Here is a 20,132-nt window from a genome sequence, read left to right on the forward strand (position 1 = left end):
TTGCGCCATCTTCAAAATACATTCCATTTCACTCTGCATACTATAAGTCATTTGTACTTATTTTTCTGAATGTATGTTACTTACCGGTATTTCTCATTTTTTTTAAAAAAAGTAAACGTTTACATTAACTTCAATTTTAATATACAGTACACCCAATGTTCTTAAGTAGTAAAAATTGAGATTTGGCACTTAGTATGTGAGGAAATAAGGGGAAATAAAAATTAGGAGGTGGTTGGGGTCACTGCTGTTTTTGTTTTTATTTTGCAAATCATTGAAAAAGTACAATTTTGAATGAAAATCAGTTTTTGTATGTGTTATAGAAATGACTGTGCCAAAACAGTTTTCTTTGCATTTCAGTAGTTTTAGGAGGTCTGACACCCCATCGCCCCCACCCAAAACAAAAAAATAAAAATAAATGAATAAATAAATAAAATTTCTGGCTCCGTGGCGACCTTCCCGTCGGGGAGTTCCGGCAAGAAATTCTAGCCACTTTCACCCCTGATTATGACAGTCTTGATGATGCCACAGTCAAATAAAGTATTCCCTATCAACCAAAATAAATCAACAAATAAGCCGCACTGGACTATAAGCCGCAGGATTCAAAATGAAGGAAGAAACGTAGTAGTTTATAGTCTGAAAATTATGGTAGATAAATGTAACCGAAAAAACGTAACGTATTATTACTCACCTCTGCATTAAACCTGCACCTCTGTGATAGAAAAAGCACCACATTATTTTTCTATTTGCTCTGAGACGATTTCCAAAACATCTCCAAGACAACGATGTGTAAAATCGATCTTCTTGAAGTAACTTCTGTCATGAATCACAAAGAAACGGAAACCTACCTTTTTGGATTTCTTGGGTTCATAATCCATTGTTGCTCATCTGACTTGTGTAAGTTCACTTTTCCCAACTAGTTGAACAAACTAGCTACCCTCACTTCTCTAGATTCTTGCGCTTTGCCTCTGCACTGATTTTGTTGTCACATTTTGTCGGGTGGCACACACATGTACACTAGAGGAGACGGCAGGAAGCAAAGGAAGGCCACTTCCTGTCCAGGAGGAAACTCCACCAAAGGCCGATAAGGCCTGTTATCGCTCAACTCACACACAAGTTTATAGATTTTTTGGGGAAATGCTTACATCAGAAATTAGCATGATACATACCATAATTTTCAGACCATAAGACGCTACTTTTTTCCTTCATTTTGAATCCTGCGGGTTATACTCCAGTACTGCTTATTTGTTGATTTATTTGGGTTAAGACGCAGGGGTGAAAGTGGGCCAGAACAGTCAGGAACGCAGTTCTGGTATAAGATTCAGGGCCAGAGCGCAGTTCCGGTACAAGATTCAGGGCCGGAACTCTGTTCCGGTATAAGATTCAATGCTGTTGCGGTACACGGTGCTTTGATTCCGAAAATATGACAGCAACTGTCAAAACGCTATGTTAAAAAAAAAAAAATGCTAAGCTGCCACACATGCATTTAAGCTCCAAGAAGAAAACAATCTACCAACATCAGATTTACATGCACTAGTGTTAACAACAAGCATAATGAAGTGCTTGTGTAGCGTAGTTTCCACCAATGTTTATTATTGATTTTATTCCACGGACGGCATGGAGATTTCCCCAGCTGCTGCAGTTATCTGAGTCTGACAATGATGACTCACGTCAATGTGCGAATGCACGCAGCAAAGCAAAACGGCTGGACTCGTTTATCCGTTCAATTGGCTGACATACTGACATGTGCTCAGCAGAGATGGTTAGCTCTGATTGGTTTAAATGTGTATGTTTTCTGGATCAGCAAAAAAAAAAAAAAAAAAAGCTTGTTGAATTGATGCGACAAAAAATGAGCAAAAAAAGGGCAATGCAATGCAATGTAAAATGGATCAAATCTTTATGGGGTGGCTGTGGCGCAGTTGGTAGCTCGAGTTGTCCTTGGACCGAAGGCTCAGTGGTTCAATTCCTGGCTACAACTGCCCACTGCATGAATGGGTAAGTGTGTGCTAATGTAAAACGCTTTGGGCATGGTAACCAACTAACCATGCTGATAAATGTGCTATATTAGTACTGTCCATTTACCATTTAAGAGCAAAGAAAGAGTTGAAGAGGCTTATTTATCATATTTAGTTTGATTTACACAGATGTGGAGGTTCACAACATGTTAGCTGTCAATGTGCACTTTGGACTTATATTTGTTCATTTATGTTAGGCTACTTATTCATTTCCTTATGATGTAAAAAAGTCAATGTTTGCGCAGTCTTCAAAATATATTCCATTTCACTCTGCATAATATAAGTCATTTGTGCTTATTTTTCCTCAATGTATGTTACTTATATCTTTATTATTTAAAAAAAAAAAAAAAAAAAAAAAAAAAAAAAAAAAGGAAATGTATACATTAACTTCAATTTTAATATATATCCTATGTTCTTAAGTAGGCAAAATTGAGATTTGGCATTTAGTGTGTTAGGAAATGTGGGAAATTAAAAATTAGGAGGATTAATGCTGGTTTTGTTAACTTTTATTTTGAAAATCATTGAAAAAATACAATTTTGAATGAAAATCCGTTTTTGTATGTGTTATAGAAATAACTGTGCTTAAACAGTTTTCTGTGCATTTCAGTAGTTTAAGAGGTTTGACCCCCCCCCCCCCCCCCAAAAAAAAATGAAAGAACAAATAAATATGTGGCGACCTTCACGTCGGGGAGTTGCGCCAAGCCACTTTCACCCCTGGTTAATAGGCAACACTTAATTTGACAGTGGCGTTATAAGACTGTTATAATTGTGACATGACACTATGATGGGCATTACTGAATGCTTATGACAGATATCATTAAGTGTCATCCGGCAAATTATGTCACTAACTCCATTTATGTCCAGCTCGGATACTTTACATCCATTCAAAAGTGAGATAATTTGCCGGACGACATGAAATAACATCTGTTATAAGCATTCATTAATGCTCATGTCAGTGTCATGTCATAATTATGATAGTCTTATGGTGCCACTGTCAAATGAAATGTACCATGTATAATACCATAACTAGCAATTAATGAAAGAACTGCAACAGTAACTGAAGAAATAATTAGCACAGAACGTGATTTTTGATTGTTATTTACATCTGTAGTGCTGCAATGCATGCTAGGAGGCATGTTGGACAACAACAGTGTTGACAGCAGGTGGCAGCAGAGGTTGACTGTCTCCCCTATAGGAGCAGTGATGGCCAAATGAAGCTTCTTCGAGCAATGAGGCTTTGCAGCCAATTGGTGCAAAGCTTTTTGTGGTTCATCTGGTCTTCTGAGAGTCGTATGATAACGCTGTCAAATAAAGTGGTACCGGTTAATATCTTTTGGTCTAAATATCCCATAAATCAGTGAGGACAGCTGTGGCTTATTGTCCAGTGCAGCCTATCAATGACCAAATGTCGTTTTCATGTCAAATTTAGTGGGTGGCGGCTTATAGTCTGGTGCGCCTTATAGTGCGAAATATACGGTATTTAAAACTGGTGTTACACCGATACTTGTACTGCACTAAAATGATGACATCGGAATCAGAAATAGATAACAAATAACGTGTTCTTGCTGTATTTTTTTAGATCTAGTTTGCTCGTTACACTACCTATGATGGCCGCCAGCCAAAGGTAGGTAGAGTCCAAAGAGTTTACTCAATTAAGAGTGGCGTTAATTCAAAATAATATTACTCAAGTAAAAGTAGTCATGCAAATAATGTACTCAAGTAAAAAAGTATTCAGTGAAAAGAATCCTCAAGTAATGAGTAACTGCTTATAATGTCTGTTTTTTAAAACAATGGTATATATATATTTTTAGCACAACATCTATGTATATCAACTGCCATTATTACACTATAACCAGGGGTGCACATAAGTGGTCCGCATGTGCGCATGCGTACTGGACGTAGACAAATGCGCTGGCCCTCAACGGCTTCAATACGCTTTTGCGTACCGATGGCTGACCACTGTATAGAGCCTACCCACCGACGTCATAAAACCACGTGCTTGCTGTATGGTTCCGCCCACTTGTCCGTTATTTTGTCTCTCTATTAGCATTGGTTTCAATTGATCGAGGAATTTAAAATGCATTTCATGGAAGACCCGGTGCTTTCTGATGCCGTAAACTCACTGGATGTGTTGCATAAAAGGCGTTATGTGGAAAAGCTTCGTTCTATACAGTCGCCAGATCCATATTTGATGCCTAAATCGATGATTTTTGACCGGCTGCCTTCACCGTCTCTGCCTGACCCTGATATTTACAACTATCTTGTCCACACAAAATCAGCCTATTCTCACGAAAGTTTGAAAAACTTTAAGAGCTTGGAGGCTTATAAATGCTACGTTGCTGGTTGGGTGAAACAGGTCCTCGTACACGAAAATTCGACAGGAATCTTGTGCTCGGAAGGTGAGTTACGAAATTTTCAATTCAAAATCTTTTGTTCTTGCTAACATCCACTGTCAAGTCTAATGTATTTCATGTCATTTGTCAATGGAGCTAGGGCTTTTAATGTTTATATGGTTTAGCGAGAGCACTCTCACTACATACATACGTGTATGTTGTCGGCGATTAGCCTAGCAATGATCTTAATTGTGGTTATCAGCCCAAAACCCTCTAAATATATATTAAATGCATCTTACCAGATATAAAATGACTACTACATAATCTGTGGTAATCGTTTGGAGCCCAGTTTTCTCGTCGAATTGCAGCAGCCCATCTCGCTCTCTTCTCTCCGGGTCTCTCGGAATCCGGTAGAACTTCAAGTCTCTCCGTCTTCTCCGTCTATCTTCTCTGTTATTGCAACCGACCGCCACACACGCCTTCACCATTTTGATTATTAATGTTAACGAGCAGAAAAACACGTCGTAAATAGGAGGAATGTACGTAGCCGTAACCACTGCTGGACTGGCCATCGGGCATACCGGGCATTTGCCCGGTGGGCCGATGGCGATTTTGGGCCGGTCCTGAATTTTTTTTTTTTTTACCTAACGGCATTAATCACATTGGTACACAAAACTGGTAGATCGGCCCATCAGTCAAGATTGGTTATGGGCTGGACCAATTACAAACGAGGGCCGATGCCCCCTCCCTCTTGATCAGAGGTATCAGATATACATTAATCAGACACAGAGAGAGAGGAGATAAACAAAATGGATAACTACAAGAAAAGGAAAGGAGGCGCGGAAAAAATTTGAGCTAGAAAGAGACAAGCCCTTCATGCGGATGCCGCTAAATGTGTTAAAATAACACAGATGTTTGCCGGTGGCGGAGCTTCCTCTTCAGCGACAGCAGCAACCGCAGGTTACGATGACGGGGGTGGCCGTCAGGTGGATGAGGGGAAAGGGAGGCAGGAGGAGAGACCCGCGGCCGCCGGCAGTCCGAGTGGAGGGGAATCTGAACTTCAGGTAAGAAGTGTTGAACTGCAGTCTATCTGGTTCAGATATGAATTAAGCGTGGGTGTAGTTTATTTTCATTGCGCTCGCTAACTCTTAACACCGCCAGTAGTTATAATTAGGCCGTTAAGCAATGTAGCTAGCTGTGCATGCAAACTAACATGATGGGGTTTCTCTAATGCTGGACAGTTTCTATGATGCTATTCTAGTTGTAATTATGTTAGTGCTTAAGTAACTTTATTTTATTAATTTAGTTAAGTATTATCTCTATTTGTTAGGTAGTTAAAAACTTTATAAGGTCGAGCGGACGCGCCGGCGCGTCCGAGCACATAACTTTTTTTTTGTAAGACAACACAGGCAAGATCTAGCCTGGTAGTTTCCATTCAAACTTCTGTCAAAAGTGCGAAATCTCAACTATATGACAGTTTATGAGTGATCTCAATTGGCAAAGTTAAACCATATTTATGATAAGTCGATCACTCCATTTGGAAGGCTGCCGTGGTCACATTTTGATATTCATCTCATCTCTGTTCCTCTGTGTCCTTTTTTCAGGATCCCATCATGTTCTATGTTTGTTCAGGAGGTTCACTTGACCATGCAGACTTTTGGATTCCTCTAAGTAAGTACTGTATAGAATACATGATTCAACTGAGTAAAAATACCAGCACTGTGATCATCAGAGCAAGTCCATCAGGTGACATTCTTTTTCACCTCTGTCTCCTTTCACTTTGAAGGTTCCCATGTTTGAGGAAGCATTTGGTGTTGCTGTGCAAAGTGTTGCTGCAGTGGAGGTTCAAGGTTACTGTTTATTGATATGGTAAGTACATTAGTCTGTGAAAATATCACTTAATTACTTCTGCTAAGTTGGTTTGTTTGTGTACGGTACAATTCAAAAAGTTATGGACGGATCTTAATGAAATTTTCAGGAAATGTCCACTCTGGGACAAGGAAGAGATGATTCAATTTAGATTTAGAGGTGATCCGGATCACTGTCTTGATCCAGGATTTTTTTTTGAAGGATTCTTTATTATTGCAGGATAGGGCGATTTTCAGCATATGTGTATGCAACTCCAAGAAAATTGCCCAGATTGCTTGTAAAAAAAAAAAAAAAAAAATACAGGACATGGCCGTGGTAGTTGCTATGAAATGACACATTATGATTTGAATTCTGCCAATATTCTGGGTACTGTGATCCAGTACATGAGAAAAATAGGGGCTTATCACATTTTTTTGACAGTGAGGTAACAGATGAGGGTACAGACATACAAACAGGTCTGTGCTCTGTGTTTTTATAGTTACAGTCTGTAATTTACACATTTTAATATTCATCTCAACTCTGTGCCCTATTTTTCAGGATCCCATCATACTTTGTTCATAGTTTGTTCAGGAGTTTGCCCTAAGTAAGTACTATATGGAGTATATGATGCAACTATTTTCCCAGATTTTTTCTAGAAACCAGTACTGTGATCATACAAGTCCATAAAGTGTTATTCTTTATCACTTATCTTCCTCTGTCTCCTTTCACTTTTTAAAGGTCTCCGTGTTTGAGGGCCTATTCTGTGGATATATTTATTTGCACTTTTATTGATGCAGTAAATAAATAGTCTATGAAAAAATCATTAAATCTGTCATTTATTCATTTTAATATATTCATCAATGATCATGTCTCACCTCTATTCCGTATTAATCCCTGTCCTAATTTCAGGATCCCATCATACGTTGTACATTGTTCAGGAGGTTAACTAGACCATGCAGCCTTTTAATATCCGCTAAGTACTGTATAGAATATTGGAACTGGAAGGATGGTGTATGTTTAAGTTTATGTTTAAGTATATATACACCAACAAGACAGCGTGAAAGCATTGTCACAAGAAAGTTTGTTTTCATTCATAGGCTTAATTGTCTTTCCATCAATACCTGGTGGGCCGGTCTCGGCTCGAAATGCCCGGGCCGATTTTTTGTCCCAGTCCAGCCCTGGCCGTAACAGGTCAACAGGATGTGTTGCCGGACAAGTGGGCGGCACCAGTCAGGAGAGCGGAGTTGTGATGTCACGTGGGTAGGGTCTATTTGCGGCAGACACGAGAAAATCTATTCTCAAAATGTCAAAGAGGCAGGTCCCACTGAATAATTATTTCCGTGTTCCCCCACCCCCGTCAAAAGACAGACAGACGACCAGTGTTGTTAATACCGCCGTTAGAATATAACGGCGTTACTAACGGCGTTAATATTTTTCAGTAATGAGTAATCTAATTCACTTTTATTATCTTGGCAACGCCGTTACGTTTACTGAGGCGGGAAAGGCGTGCGTTACTAAGTTGGTTGAATAAAAAAAGTCTGAGAGAAACGGACTCACGGAGACGAGAGAGCATAGCAGGAGTGGGGAAGACGCCGTTGCAACCGCGATGCTAAGTGGCTCCAATAATACCTGACTGTAGCCATAGCCGACAAACTACGCCCACATGACACGGTAGATATCATATTATAGAACTAGATGCAATTGACAGACACAGCTGCATTGGCAACATGTTTTAAGGACTACATGCGTTAGTAAACAGCCGCCATCTTAAAGCAGTAGACCTCTCAGGAAGGCTCTGATGTAGAGATCCTTCAGAGCGAACCTAAGTAACTTTTTTGTTTTTTTAATCTAAAATGCTCCTAAATCGGCAAAATCTTAACTTAAATCTATCTTTAAATGATGAAACAGTTTTAAAACTTACACATGTTTAAAGTAGACAGAAGGGAACTAATGAAATAACGGGAGCAATTTTAACAACTTTAACGGTTGATTCACAACTTTAAATGACTTCCACACATAGCAAAGGTTACTATCTAGTTATCGCAATACCCTTGTGTCTAGTTAAGTGGAGGGTAAAGAATTGGGCTAGGGCCAATTGTCCCCCAAACCCTTTAAACTTCACATTGCGCGACCTGTTTTTTTTTTTTTTTTTTTTTTGAGAAAAAAAGAACTAACTACTCTTTCATTCAGGTAACTGAGTTACTAACGCAATTACTTTTTGGGAGAAGTAATTTGTAACTGTAATTAATTACTTTTTAAAAGTAAAATGAACAACACTGCAGACGACAGAGACGTCACCGGAGCTACCGAAAAAAAAAGGACTTTTGCTGAAAAGTGGCTGTAGGAGGTACCATGGCTAGAAGCAAATGATGCTCTCATGGAAATGTGGTGCTAAACTTGCCGTGAGAATCTCAATGTCGCTGATAAGAGCAGCGCATTTTATGTAGGGTCAAAGAATTTCAGCCATCCAAACTTTGAAAATCACGAAAAAAACAGAGCGTGATGGCAATTAAGCAAACTATCGATATCAGACAGGACCCTACTCGCCCTATGGACAAGTGGCGGGATAAAATTAATAAAGAACAGCGCCATGCACTGACAAACGTGTTTTTGCTCGCATTTCACAAAGCTAAACATGCACGTTCAATGAGCTCTTAAGAGGTGGACATCCCACTTATACAAAGGTTTGGAGTTAATGTGGGAGGCAAAAAAAATATGCGTACCCCTTTTTATTTCTTTACATTTCACTTCAGAGTAATGGCAATTTTGTTGTGCCAGTTGATGTTAATCAAGTGTTAATTGTTAATAAAATTAATTTAAGGTAATTGGCTCCAAGTAAAGCTTGTCATAATTTTATCGCATCAGGCGGGTTGGCTCTCAAGCTCAATGAGGACCAAGTCGCATCTCCAGGTCCTTCTCTGAGAACCTGGGCAAAAAAATTATGTGCACCCCTGACTATAACCTATTAAATGACCATATTAGTCCAAGAAAATACACAAAAATCATCAAGTTCTGACTAGATAAATCCACAGAAATGAAACATCACCTGTCCAAAGAGTATAAGTCACAGTGCCCTCTAGTGGATAAAACATATTTCCTACCATTAAATTGAAATGATCCTATCTCCGATTTTCAGTGGTCTATCAGTGCCAAATAAAACTGGGAGAGAGCTTGAAATCTGCACTTTAGACGTGATTGTAGGACTTCTTGTAAGCTTGCGTGGTGGCATGTGACTGTATTAGTATCATGGAGGTCATGTGATCATTGTTGAAACTGCTAGAGCCACTGTGTGCATTATAGGCAGGGGTGAAAGTGGCTAGAATTTCTTGCCGGAACTCCCTGACATGAAGGTGGCCACGGAGCCAGATTTTTTTTCTTTCTTTTTTTGAGGTGGGGTTGGAGGTCAAACCTCCTAAAACTACTGAGATGCAGAGAAAACTGCTTTTGGTACAGTTATACCTATAACATAATTTTGGTTTTACACACCAAAATGGAAATTGGAAAATCAATAGGAACGAATGGGAAAATGAACATTTTGATCTGCACCATTCCCATTTAGCAGCACAAAATCGCGCAAGTGTAGCAATGTTTTACTTTATTTTTATTTCTATTTGCTCAAGCACATAGTTTAAATTATAGCTCCAACGTATATGTACAGTACTGCATTGATGACCACATCAACAGCCAATCAGAACGCCAATTGATGGCTACGTACTAAGAGTGAAGGAGACGGGTTGATGCAAAAAAAAAAAAATAAATAAAAGCGACATTTCTGGGGAAACTCCCTTTCCGATCCATGGGAATTAGGGAGTCACTGTCAGAATAATACAATCACGTGACTACAATTTACGCTCATAAACACATAATTGCCGAAAGACATGTTAAAATGCTGTATTTAAATAAACTGTCTGTAGCGGCTGTGGGAGAACGATGACGTAAGACATGGAGCTGCAGGAATGTCCGCGCGTGCGCAGAAACGTTGCCTGGAAATCAGACGCCCTGCGACTGCCATCTTGGCTCTCCCGCCAGTAAAACATGACGGCGGGGCGCCATTTCGGCTCATCGGGCTCTCGGGCGACAGATTTGTGCAACTCGGAGCGACTGCCAGCATCCGACGGTGGACGTAACGTTGGATGTGTTGAATGCAATTTGGGCGTTTACAAGAAGCACGCGCGGCGTTTGCGTCGTGGGTTCGGCCAGCGGAATTATCCATGCAATTATCCATCCTTATGATTCGTCTGAGATATTGGGCGACAGCAGCCGACCGGCTATTCCATCGTCAACTCGCCCATTAACCCAGAAAGCCAAGTAATTTTGGAAAGCTACGTTAGCTTGCGGTGAAGCTGAGCACCTCGGTCGGAACCGGATGCCTTTGTGGATTTTGCTGATGGAGTCAAATACTTTGCACGATTTTTCGATGAAAGAATGCTGACCCGAGACATGCAAATGTTTCCCTGCAAAGGAGGAAAATGTCCAACCCTTGCGGTCTGGTCTGTGGTACCCGTTGAGCTAGCCCGCTAGCTGGCCAGCCTTCACCGGGCTATCAGTACCAGAGAAGGTGGGGCAGGCGAACTTCATTGACCGTATCTTCGTCTCAACTGGGTGATACGTTTCCATTTTTTCCCCCAGCAATAACGACCGCTCCATTCATTACGTGTGCAAATCATCAATTTTTGTGAAGGGGTTATTTCTTTATCGAATCCCCTGCTTTGCTTTTGGACCATGGCGGACGACGACGTGCTTTTCGAGGATGTCTACGAGTTGTGTGAGGTGATTGGCAAGTGAGTACGGACACGGCACATGTTCATCTTTTGCACTGTTGACATGCAGTCTTAATGCTTGAGTCAGGAATGCCAATGTTATTACCGTTACAACAGTGGCATCCCTTCATGAACCTCCATGGTTAAAGTGGGTGGACATGCAAGGAAACGTGTCTGCAAATTAGAGGCCCAATAACATGGTTCAACAATGTTCTTGGATTGGAATTCTATAACCAGGGCTGGCGATCTGCGCCCACCAGCCCCCCAAATACCTTTTTATTTCATATCATCCAACATTGACCCCCCCCCCCCCCCCAATAATTGGCATAAAAAAATGGTAGTATTCAAGAATTTGCAATGAAAACATAAGAAACTAGCGAGTGCTTACACCAGGTGTGTCCAAAGCTAGGAATGTACCAGTATGAGATTCTGACGGTATAATAAGCTTAAGACAAAATATCACGGTACAATGGTATTGCAATTACAGTTCTAAAATGTGTTACTTTGAGATATCTGGGTTAAAAAAAAACAACCTTTTTTCCATTGAACAGGATTTTTTTCCCAAAACACATTAGCAAATTGGAACATAAGTATGTTAAGTTAAAATAAATTTTAAAAATAACTACAATATACTAGTAAATAAATTAAAATAAATGCAGTCCTTCAGGTGAGCCTAAACTCACAGCCACAGCTCAACATTATGACCATTAGAACAAAAATAATTGAATTATTTTCAATAAAAAGCACGTGTGTGTGACTCGTATCATTGTTACATTATGCACACTCTTTCTCAACACAGACCGTTGCCTTAGAGAAAAAAACTCCATGTATTACCATCGCTAGATACACTAAACATGCTGGAGGTAACAACCATAGCTGTTTGGAAACGTTCGTGACAGTGTTTACTAACCTTTAATTTTGTATGAATGTGAAATCATATTAGAGGTATGGCCTCCTCGGCAGCCACGTCTTACATTTGTTTTACATGTTGGTTGGCCTTCCTCCTCTAAGCCGTGGCCGTTTTTAACTCTTCTGTAGCCGAAGTTTCCTCGAAAAATTCGGGGGTTGAGCCTTTCAGCTGCAAGCGAGGGATTTCTCCCTGCATTTTCGGAACATAAAAATTAGCTAATACCGTAGTGACGGTATGACGAAAATTTTTTGTGGTTTTGAAACTGACGTTTTCATACTACGGTATCCTTTGAAACCGGTAATCGGCACATGTGTAGTCCAAATTATAGCCCGTGGTGCAACTGTGGTACGCTGCAAATTATTAAAATACAGTGGTACCGCTACTAACGAAATTTAAATTGTTCTGGGAGTAGTTTCGTAACTTGAAAATTCTGTTAGTAGAGACGTGTTTTCCATGTAAATACCCTGATCTAGTCCAAGCCCCCCAAAATTCAGACATAAATCTTTTATAATACATACAAATGCATCAAAACATGTAACAAATACACGTTACAATTAGATTATTGCACAATAAACTTAAAATTAAAGTTGTGCATCATGTAAAAAAACAAGAATAAAGAATGAAAGTTAATACACTCATGTAAGGCTGTCGAAACACGAGGGGCGAACAAAGAGGACGCTGGGATACACACATACACATACAGTTAAGGTCCCGCTTAGCCAATTGGATGCCAGGAATGCTAGGCAATAGCCGATGGGAGAGCAGCTATGAGTATGTTATGTTCTGTAAACTCTGGGAGCTGCAAGTACCAGCTATACTGTATTTTTGCCTTTTTTTTTTCTGAAATTTCTTTCGTAACAGGAAGCAATATTTTCCCGTTGAGGCGTGTCCTAACCTGAAAATTCTGTATGTAGAGACGTTCGTAAGTAGAGGTAACACTGTATCTACTATACTGTATCACTATATCACAACTTGAATATAAATGGAACTTTGTCTGTGTGTGTGTGTGTGTGTGTTTGTTCCCTATGAATGCCGAAATGGTAGGGCAGATTATGATGAAATTTTACATTGTTCTACTTTATGAGTCTTGGAGTGTTCTTAGATAGGTTTCCCCTCTGTAGGCCTCGATTTAGTGAAGAAAAATAATTCGTAACTCCAAAAGTTAGCATAGAAAATTCCTGATTGTGGAGGCGACAGTGCCATCTTCTGGGTGAAAGACGCGTCTCTTGCGATTGCAGTGTCACAGTTGGCTTTCAAACTTCACGGTGTCATGTTCAAATTTAAATGTGTTGTGATGATGGCTTTGAGTACTCCACAACAAGATGCTGGATTTCAAAAAGATGTACAATGTTCCAGAATATTGATAAGGGATTCATATCTTAATCTCTAAAAAGGCGAATTTGTCTGTGTGGCTGGCTTTCTGTTCGTGATTTATGGATGTTGAACGGCTGGGCGGATTTTGACGAAATTTTACACAGCTGTACTTTATGTGTCTCTGAGTGTTCTCAGATTGATCTCTGTAGGCCTCCATTTCGTGCAGAAAATGAATTCGAAACTCCAAAAATTAGCATAGAAAATGCCAATTTTCAATTTTTCACCCGAGCAATGCCAGGCCATGCTCCCCGATAATCCATCCAGCATGAAACAGTTCAGCATGAAAAACAATCAAGGGGCAAAACCCTGATTTTGAGGTTTCTTGTGTTTCAATTTAACAAATCTTGGCCCCAACAACTCAGCACAAATAGTATGATGGGCAACGCCGTGCCATACTGCTAGTTGATACTAAAATGTTGTATCAAAGATAATAATATTTGACCGCAAAGTATCAGTACTTAGTTTTTGCACTGCCACAGGCAGAGGCGGAACTAGAAAAATATGTATGGGGCGGCGAGAGAATGGCAGAAACCTTTTGAGGGTGGCAAATATTTCATGATGATATAAAGCATCATCAATTCTTTGGATAGTGATGAAATATTCTGCGACGATTCAGTGCAAAGGCCTTCGGTTGATTTAATACAAAATGCTGAAGACATTTACCACGATCCGTTCAAATTTCCCTAAAGCAATAAAAAACATCAGTTTTGATGTGTGTGTGTGACAATTTTGTTGATTATTTATTTATTTTTTTACAAAATGGCGTAAGGGAAATATAACCATTTTGCAATTTGATCGAATTACGTTCAACTGTGCTTAACAAATTGATATATTGATCCACATGGGTGATTGTTACACCCCTGTCAACATATGGCAAATGTGTACACATATTGAATCAGAGTTTGCTAAGAAATCATACATGGACACTACAAGAAGTAGTGATGCACGATAATACATTTTTCAATTGATACCGATGACCGATAATTTCCTCCTCGTTCCAACCGATAACCGATGATGTCAAGCCGATAATTCTGTTAAAAGATTTATGTCAAATTTTAAAGTATACACAAGAGAAACATATTACGGTGCAATAATATAATTTATTGCTCTTTTTTTCAACATCAAATGTGAACAAGTAGTAAATTCCAACATCTAATTAAAGACAGATTGTCTGACATTGTGTAATGGTAAACTTTTGACAACAATTACTTACAGAGTAAATACCAAAGTTGCACTAAAATGCCTTTAAAAGTAAGCCATTCCTAACATTTAACATTACTACACTGCAAAAACACACCTCCTTCAAACTAGTTAAATTCCCTTGTTTTCAGTCTAAATCTATTGGAAATAAGTAAAATTATCTGCCAGCGCCTCAAGTACATTTCACTCAGATTTCTTGAAGAAAAATAGCGAGCTGAAAATAAACTTAACAGCCTTATTTTAAGCAATGAATTACTATACGTACCGGTAATCCTAAAAAAACTTGTCAGAAATGTTCTTTATTCAAGAATAGATATGGTTCAAAACATTATTTGAAAGCAATTTTTTTCTTGATTTAGGTAAAAAATGACAAATTTTCTTTAGATGTATGGGCTTAATAAAAACAAATGGCAATATTTACTTCAAGTAAGTGGAATAATCTGGCGCATTCATCTGTTAACTAGTCTTTTACACTCAAAACAAGATGGGGAAAATTATTTGACTAGATTTAAGAAGAATGATCTGATTAAGACATTATAAATTTACAGCGTACTGAATGCATTACTGACTGGCTGACTTCTTTGTGAGTGTGGTTTGGTCACGGTGCATGTTGAAATGATCATTTAACCACTGTGCCGTCATGATAAGCATGTTTACTTAGCATCACTTGTCCAAATGTCCGTGGTGAAACTGATGTGATCGGCAAGTTTTTTTACAAAGAACGGTGGTCGTATGAACTGCATTATTTTTTTGGGGCTCTCGGGTCACTTCGGTAAAAAACATTTCTCGTCCGGCATCCCCTCTCGCCTGTGCCCTTCCGTCGCTTGAGAAACCGGGGTGTTTGCTGGAGGTCCCGCCGCCAGGGAACCGGGCTCGGCCCACCTGCCTGGACCGGCCAGAGCGGCGGGCTCCGTCGGAAGACGGCTACTTGTTGACTATCGGTCTCGTGTCTGTGTTTGGCTTTAGATGGAGTTTACCACCCGCTTTGGGCTACATTCCCAAACAACCCAACTCCGGGAAGGCCGCGGCGTCTCTCTATCATCACAAGCCCTTTAGTTTAGTTCTGTTTATGTGTGTTTAGCTTTAGCATTCGCGCTAGCAGCAGCCTCGTATTCGTTCCAAAAATCTCTGTGATGCAGTTTTAAATGACTGCTGGGTTAGTGTTGTTAAATGAGAAATTAAATCAACCCACGCTAGTGAGTGCCGCCATGATATCGCCTCAACCCTTTTGTGTAACGCCGCCTCCTCTATGACACCATACTCCTCAACCCCTCCTCTCTCATGGCTTCAGAGAGAGGAGGGGTTGAGGAGGTGGAGAAGTGGACTAAACTGCTTCGGTTGCGCATATTTTATTTTATTATTATTTTTTTTTTATCATTTCATTGGAGGCTAAATCAAGAATATAATTATCGGATTGCATTATTGGTTGAATTTTTTTGTTATCTGGACTATCTGTGTGATTTCATAATTGCCATTATCGGCTGTTAATTATCAGTCACTGATATTATCGTGTATCTTTAACAAGAAGGCACATTTACCAACTGATATGGGTGGGGAAACTTGGCTTCATATTTTGTTTAAGGTCAAATTTAAGTTTTAATTAGTGCCACCTGGGATGGCAGTTGAGGTGGCAAGCCTATTTTTAGGAGGGCAATTGCCCCCCCATGCAACCCTAGTGAATCCGCCCCTGTCCACAGGTCACCAGACATTTGTTGTCTTTTGTTGTACTCTTGAATAAGTAATGCTCATAAGGAATATTTTTTCATTTTCCTTGTAAAACTCATTGGCTGCCTTAAATGGCGCTCGATGCCGTCAAACGCCGGGCCATTCTGCTAGTTTAAACTAATTTGACTGCCTGTCAAAAATCGCAAACCAAGCGTCAAAACACCTGGAAATACTACTTTGGTTGTGCGTAGTGGAAAATGTCTTGGTTGTGTTTGAAATAGTGCCCCATGGAAATGCCATTCACTGTAGAAGAAATCACATTTGTACAAGGAATAGAGGCACTCTGCTTTTAAGACATCTGGAAAGTCCTGTAAAATGACCTTGAAGTTCCAAGACGAGAATGGTCAATAAAATCTAAGTAAAGTGGTACAATGAAGAGTGTTGGATTTTTTTACCCTGTCAAAACACTGTTGAGGGATCAGTGTGTTCAGTTCTGGTGTCTTGGGATGTGTTTCCGCAAGAAGAAGGGGATCATTTTTCCTGAGCCCAGATTTGTGAGGGGAAAAGGGAAGTGGGATTGCATCGAGACTGAAGATATACTGTAAATAATGCCGTCAGTATTGACAGCATCACTCGTTTCCCAGGTTAGTTTTTCGCCAATACTAGGATTGTCAAAGTATCGAAAAGTATTAAAGCTGACATGTTGTATCCCTATATGATAATTGATTGCAAAAGTATTGATACTCATTTATTTGATTTTGCATGACCGCAGGTCACCAGAATTTTTTTGTCAAATTTGAACCCCTCCTACTTCAAATGGATTTTGACGTCTGCTTTTAGGTAACTAACTTAACTAAATTAAAACTTCAGTTTTTGAAGAGTCGCGTGATTGGAATAGACATGTGCTGATTATCGGTTTCAAGGTAAACCGTCGTATGAAAACGTTACGGTTTTAAAACCGCAAAAATTTCCGTCATACCATCCTTATAGGATTAGCTATTTTTTATGTCCCAAAAATGCAGGGAGAAATTCCTCGCTTGCAGCTGCAAGGCTCAACCCTCCCCCAACGGTTATTGCGGAGGGTGGATGCAATACCTCCAATATGATTTCGCATTTATACAAAATTAAGGGTTAGTAAACACTGTCATGAACGTTTCCCACCAGCTCCGAGAGTTAATTCCAGCGTGTTTAGTGTGTCTAGCAGTGGCAAAACATGCTCTTTTAATTTTATTTACAATATTTCAGTGATTTTTTTTTTGTTGTTTTTTATTTATTTTAACATTATGCTTATGTTCCAATTTGCTAATGTTTTGAAATATAATAATCCTGTTCAATGGAAAAAATTTACAGAGCTATTTTGGATGAATCGTTTAAAGATATTGTTGACCTTGAAGGAACAGAAAGTCGATTTTTCCATTTTACAGGTTTAATTCTCTTAATGAACAGGAGATGACGACACACAATTCAGGAACAAAAAGAAAGCATTAATCACCTAAGATATATACATTAATTAAGGGAAGAGTAATTTAAAGCTGATCCGTTAGGACACATCTCCCAAAACATCACGAGGAGACCCCAGAAGAAGTACCCCGAATCTCGGCACGGATACCAGTTATATCGTTGTCTAGTGCCGCTCATAGCAAGACAAAACAAAAAGAGCAGAAGTCCTTGTTCTGTAGATATACCGTAACACACAGCTTCAAAAATATCATGTAAAACCATGTGAAATGAACAGATATGTATTTGTGTGAATAAATTGAAATACATGTCTACAACCTCAAAATTGTCTAAATCCTCTTTTTTGAGCCTTTTTACTCATTGACTGCCATTGATGCGTTAGATGTCCAAACCATTTAAACTGAGATAAAAAGAGCAATTCAATTATTGCACTTAAAGGGGTAATAGCAATTTTTGAAAAAAAATTATTTCCCTATTTTTGTTAATTAAAAAAAAAAAAAAAAAAAAACGGCAAACATTTTTTTATTAATTGTATGAATGAATAAAAAACTATCAGTCAATAATTTATTTTATTAGATTGTTTTTCTTATAAAAGCAAATAATGTTATTTATATCTGAGCCTATTACGGTAGTCGACTCATCGCAAAAATAATTGGTGATTAAGTCACTACCAAAATAATTGTTTCTGGCTGGCAGTCCAACTGTCAGATAATGTATAGTACTTCTTTGCCCACACATTTATGTTGGGGTTAGGGATTAATACTGCACCCCCCCCCCCCCCCCAGTATTTACAGCTGTGTAACATACTACCGCTCTGTAATTCCCTTGACTAGTGTCTGAAAAATTTCCATAAGCCAAACCTCCCTCATGGCTGTTGGAATTCCATTATAAACCAATTACCGCTGACTACACACACATATACACGCTGGTTTCTAATTTGATTTGTTTCTTGCAGGGGACCCTTCAGTGTGGTGCGCCGCTGCATCAACAGGGATACGGGCCAGCAGTTTGCCGTAAAGATTGTCGACGTGGCTAGCTTCACCTCCAGTCCTGGCCTCAGCACTGAAGGTGAAAATGGGTGTAGACTCGGTTTCTGTGCTTGTATTTAAATCATGGGTCACAAATTAAATTTTTTTGAAGAGGTGGGCGTGCTGGAAATTAGCGCTGCAACGATTAATGAATTAACTCGAGTAATTCGAATAGAAAAACGATAGGAATTACATTTTGCCGATTCGAGTATTCGTTTAATTAAAGTGACGTTGTAATGGTTTGTTTTGAAAGTGTTTGCATTTAGTATCATTGATTTGGGTGGATACACAGCCCTCTAGTGGAAACATTGAATATGACATAACTCGTTTCACATGGCTGAATCAAGCTACTCCCGGTTAAGACAAACATAAGCTAAGTTTTTGTTTGAGCTAATGTTTTTTTTTAATGCATTTGTAATAGGGCTGCAGCTATCGAATATTTTAGTAATCGAGTAATCGACTGAAAATTCTATCGATTAATCGAGTAATCGGATAAAACAAATATATTTTTAGGTGAAGAGCAATTATACATATACATGAGAAAACAAGACATTTCATCTAATCTTGAACCATTTTCAGTCAATCAATGTCTTTATTTTCGTTGTATATTGTTGAAAACAGCCAACAATTGCATCTCAGGTGTAACTAGAATTAAAAAAAAAAAAAAAGACTAATTAAAAAAAAAGACTAATTCACTGCTTTCACTCAAAAAACTTTTAGATCTTATTATTATATATATATATCTTACCTAAAAATGCCGTTACGCTTGATAACACAAATCACTTAAAAGTTAGGATTTTTTTCCCACGTGTTTCAATTGAATTTCTCTTTGTGTCAAGCCATTTTTAAGTTCTAGTTAAGTTTTAAGTTAGTCTAAACTGTAAGTCCTGATAGGATTTTGAGTTTTTGCAGTGTTCAAAATAAATGTATGATACAGGCTGTATTGGAGCACATTAGGGACCGGTGCTACTTGGTGTTTTATCCAGCAATGACTACTGAGCTAAAATTGATAGTTAGCATGATTAAGTTTTTATTTTACACCCTCATCACTCCACAATGCTATGTTATGTTAAAGCCTGTATGTAAGACACGTTAGCCACGCATCGACAGTGGTCATAATTAATTGAAACCTAGCCCTCCGCAGGGCTAACGTTCCGTGAGCTAGTAGCGACAGTAACGTTAATCTTATTTATTAGCGCTTAGCGCTCTTTATTAGCGCTCTTTATTAGCGCTTAGCGCTGTACTGCTTTAAGATGGCGGCTGTTTACAAACGCTGCCCAGACGCGGCCGAGTCTGTCATTTCGCATCTAGTTCAACATACATGTGATCTCTATGAGACGCGCCAGACGCTGCTTGTTACCAATGTAGCATTGTGCGGGCTAGTATTTCGCAACGTCGGCGTCGTTTGTGGCGGCTGTCGGCTGCGGTAAGTTTTTTTTTTTTTCCCCTCCTTCCTCTCCGCACGTGACAGCGCGTTGTCCCGCATTAAAAGTAGTCCTAACAAAACGTGATGCTTAGAGCTGTCAAAATAAACGATTACTCGA

General features: G+C 39.2%; 2 protein-coding genes across 24 annotated transcripts in view; one reads left to right on the top strand and one right to left on the bottom strand.

Moving 5' to 3' along the window:
• The window catches only part of ccm2l (CCM2 like scaffold protein), a 47,829-nt gene extending 39,856 nt beyond the window's left edge, over positions 1-7,973 (bottom strand). For 4 of the 7 annotated variants that reach the window (XR_009062566.1, XR_009062567.1, XM_057830096.1 and 1 more), the window contains exons 1-2: positions 7,751-7,973; positions 7,315-7,460 (exon numbers count right to left, since the gene is read on the bottom strand). Coding sequence is in view for 5 of the 7 variants with exons in the window: in XM_057830096.1 (XP_057686079.1) it covers positions 7,315-7,460; positions 7,751-7,766 (162 nt within the window). In the remaining 2 variants the exon portion in view is untranslated. Of the gene's footprint in view, positions 1-688; positions 710-845; positions 1,015-7,314; positions 7,461-7,750 lie in introns of those variants that run through there. The other 3 variants (XM_057830099.1, XM_057830098.1, XM_057830097.1) reach the window with 2 other exon arrangements.
• Positions 7,974-10,216: 2,243 nt separating this feature from the next.
• LOC130906348 (peripheral plasma membrane protein CASK-like) overlaps positions 10,217-20,132 on the top strand; it is a 73,499-nt gene continuing 63,583 nt past the window's right edge. For 16 of the 17 annotated variants that reach the window (XM_057820655.1, XM_057820629.1, XM_057820674.1 and 13 more), the window contains exons 1-2: positions 10,217-10,974; positions 18,516-18,628. In XM_057820655.1, coding sequence (XP_057676638.1) covers positions 10,916-10,974; positions 18,516-18,628 — 172 coding nt within the window. In that variant the 5' untranslated portion in view covers positions 10,217-10,915. The remainder of the gene's footprint in view (positions 10,975-18,515; positions 18,629-20,132) is intronic. The other variant, XM_057820599.1, reaches the window with a different exon arrangement.

The sequence above is a fragment of the Corythoichthys intestinalis genome, chromosome 2 (assembly GCF_030265065.1).
Source record: "Corythoichthys intestinalis isolate RoL2023-P3 chromosome 2, ASM3026506v1, whole genome shotgun sequence".
Lineage (NCBI taxonomy): Eukaryota > Metazoa > Chordata > Actinopteri > Syngnathiformes > Syngnathidae > Corythoichthys > Corythoichthys intestinalis.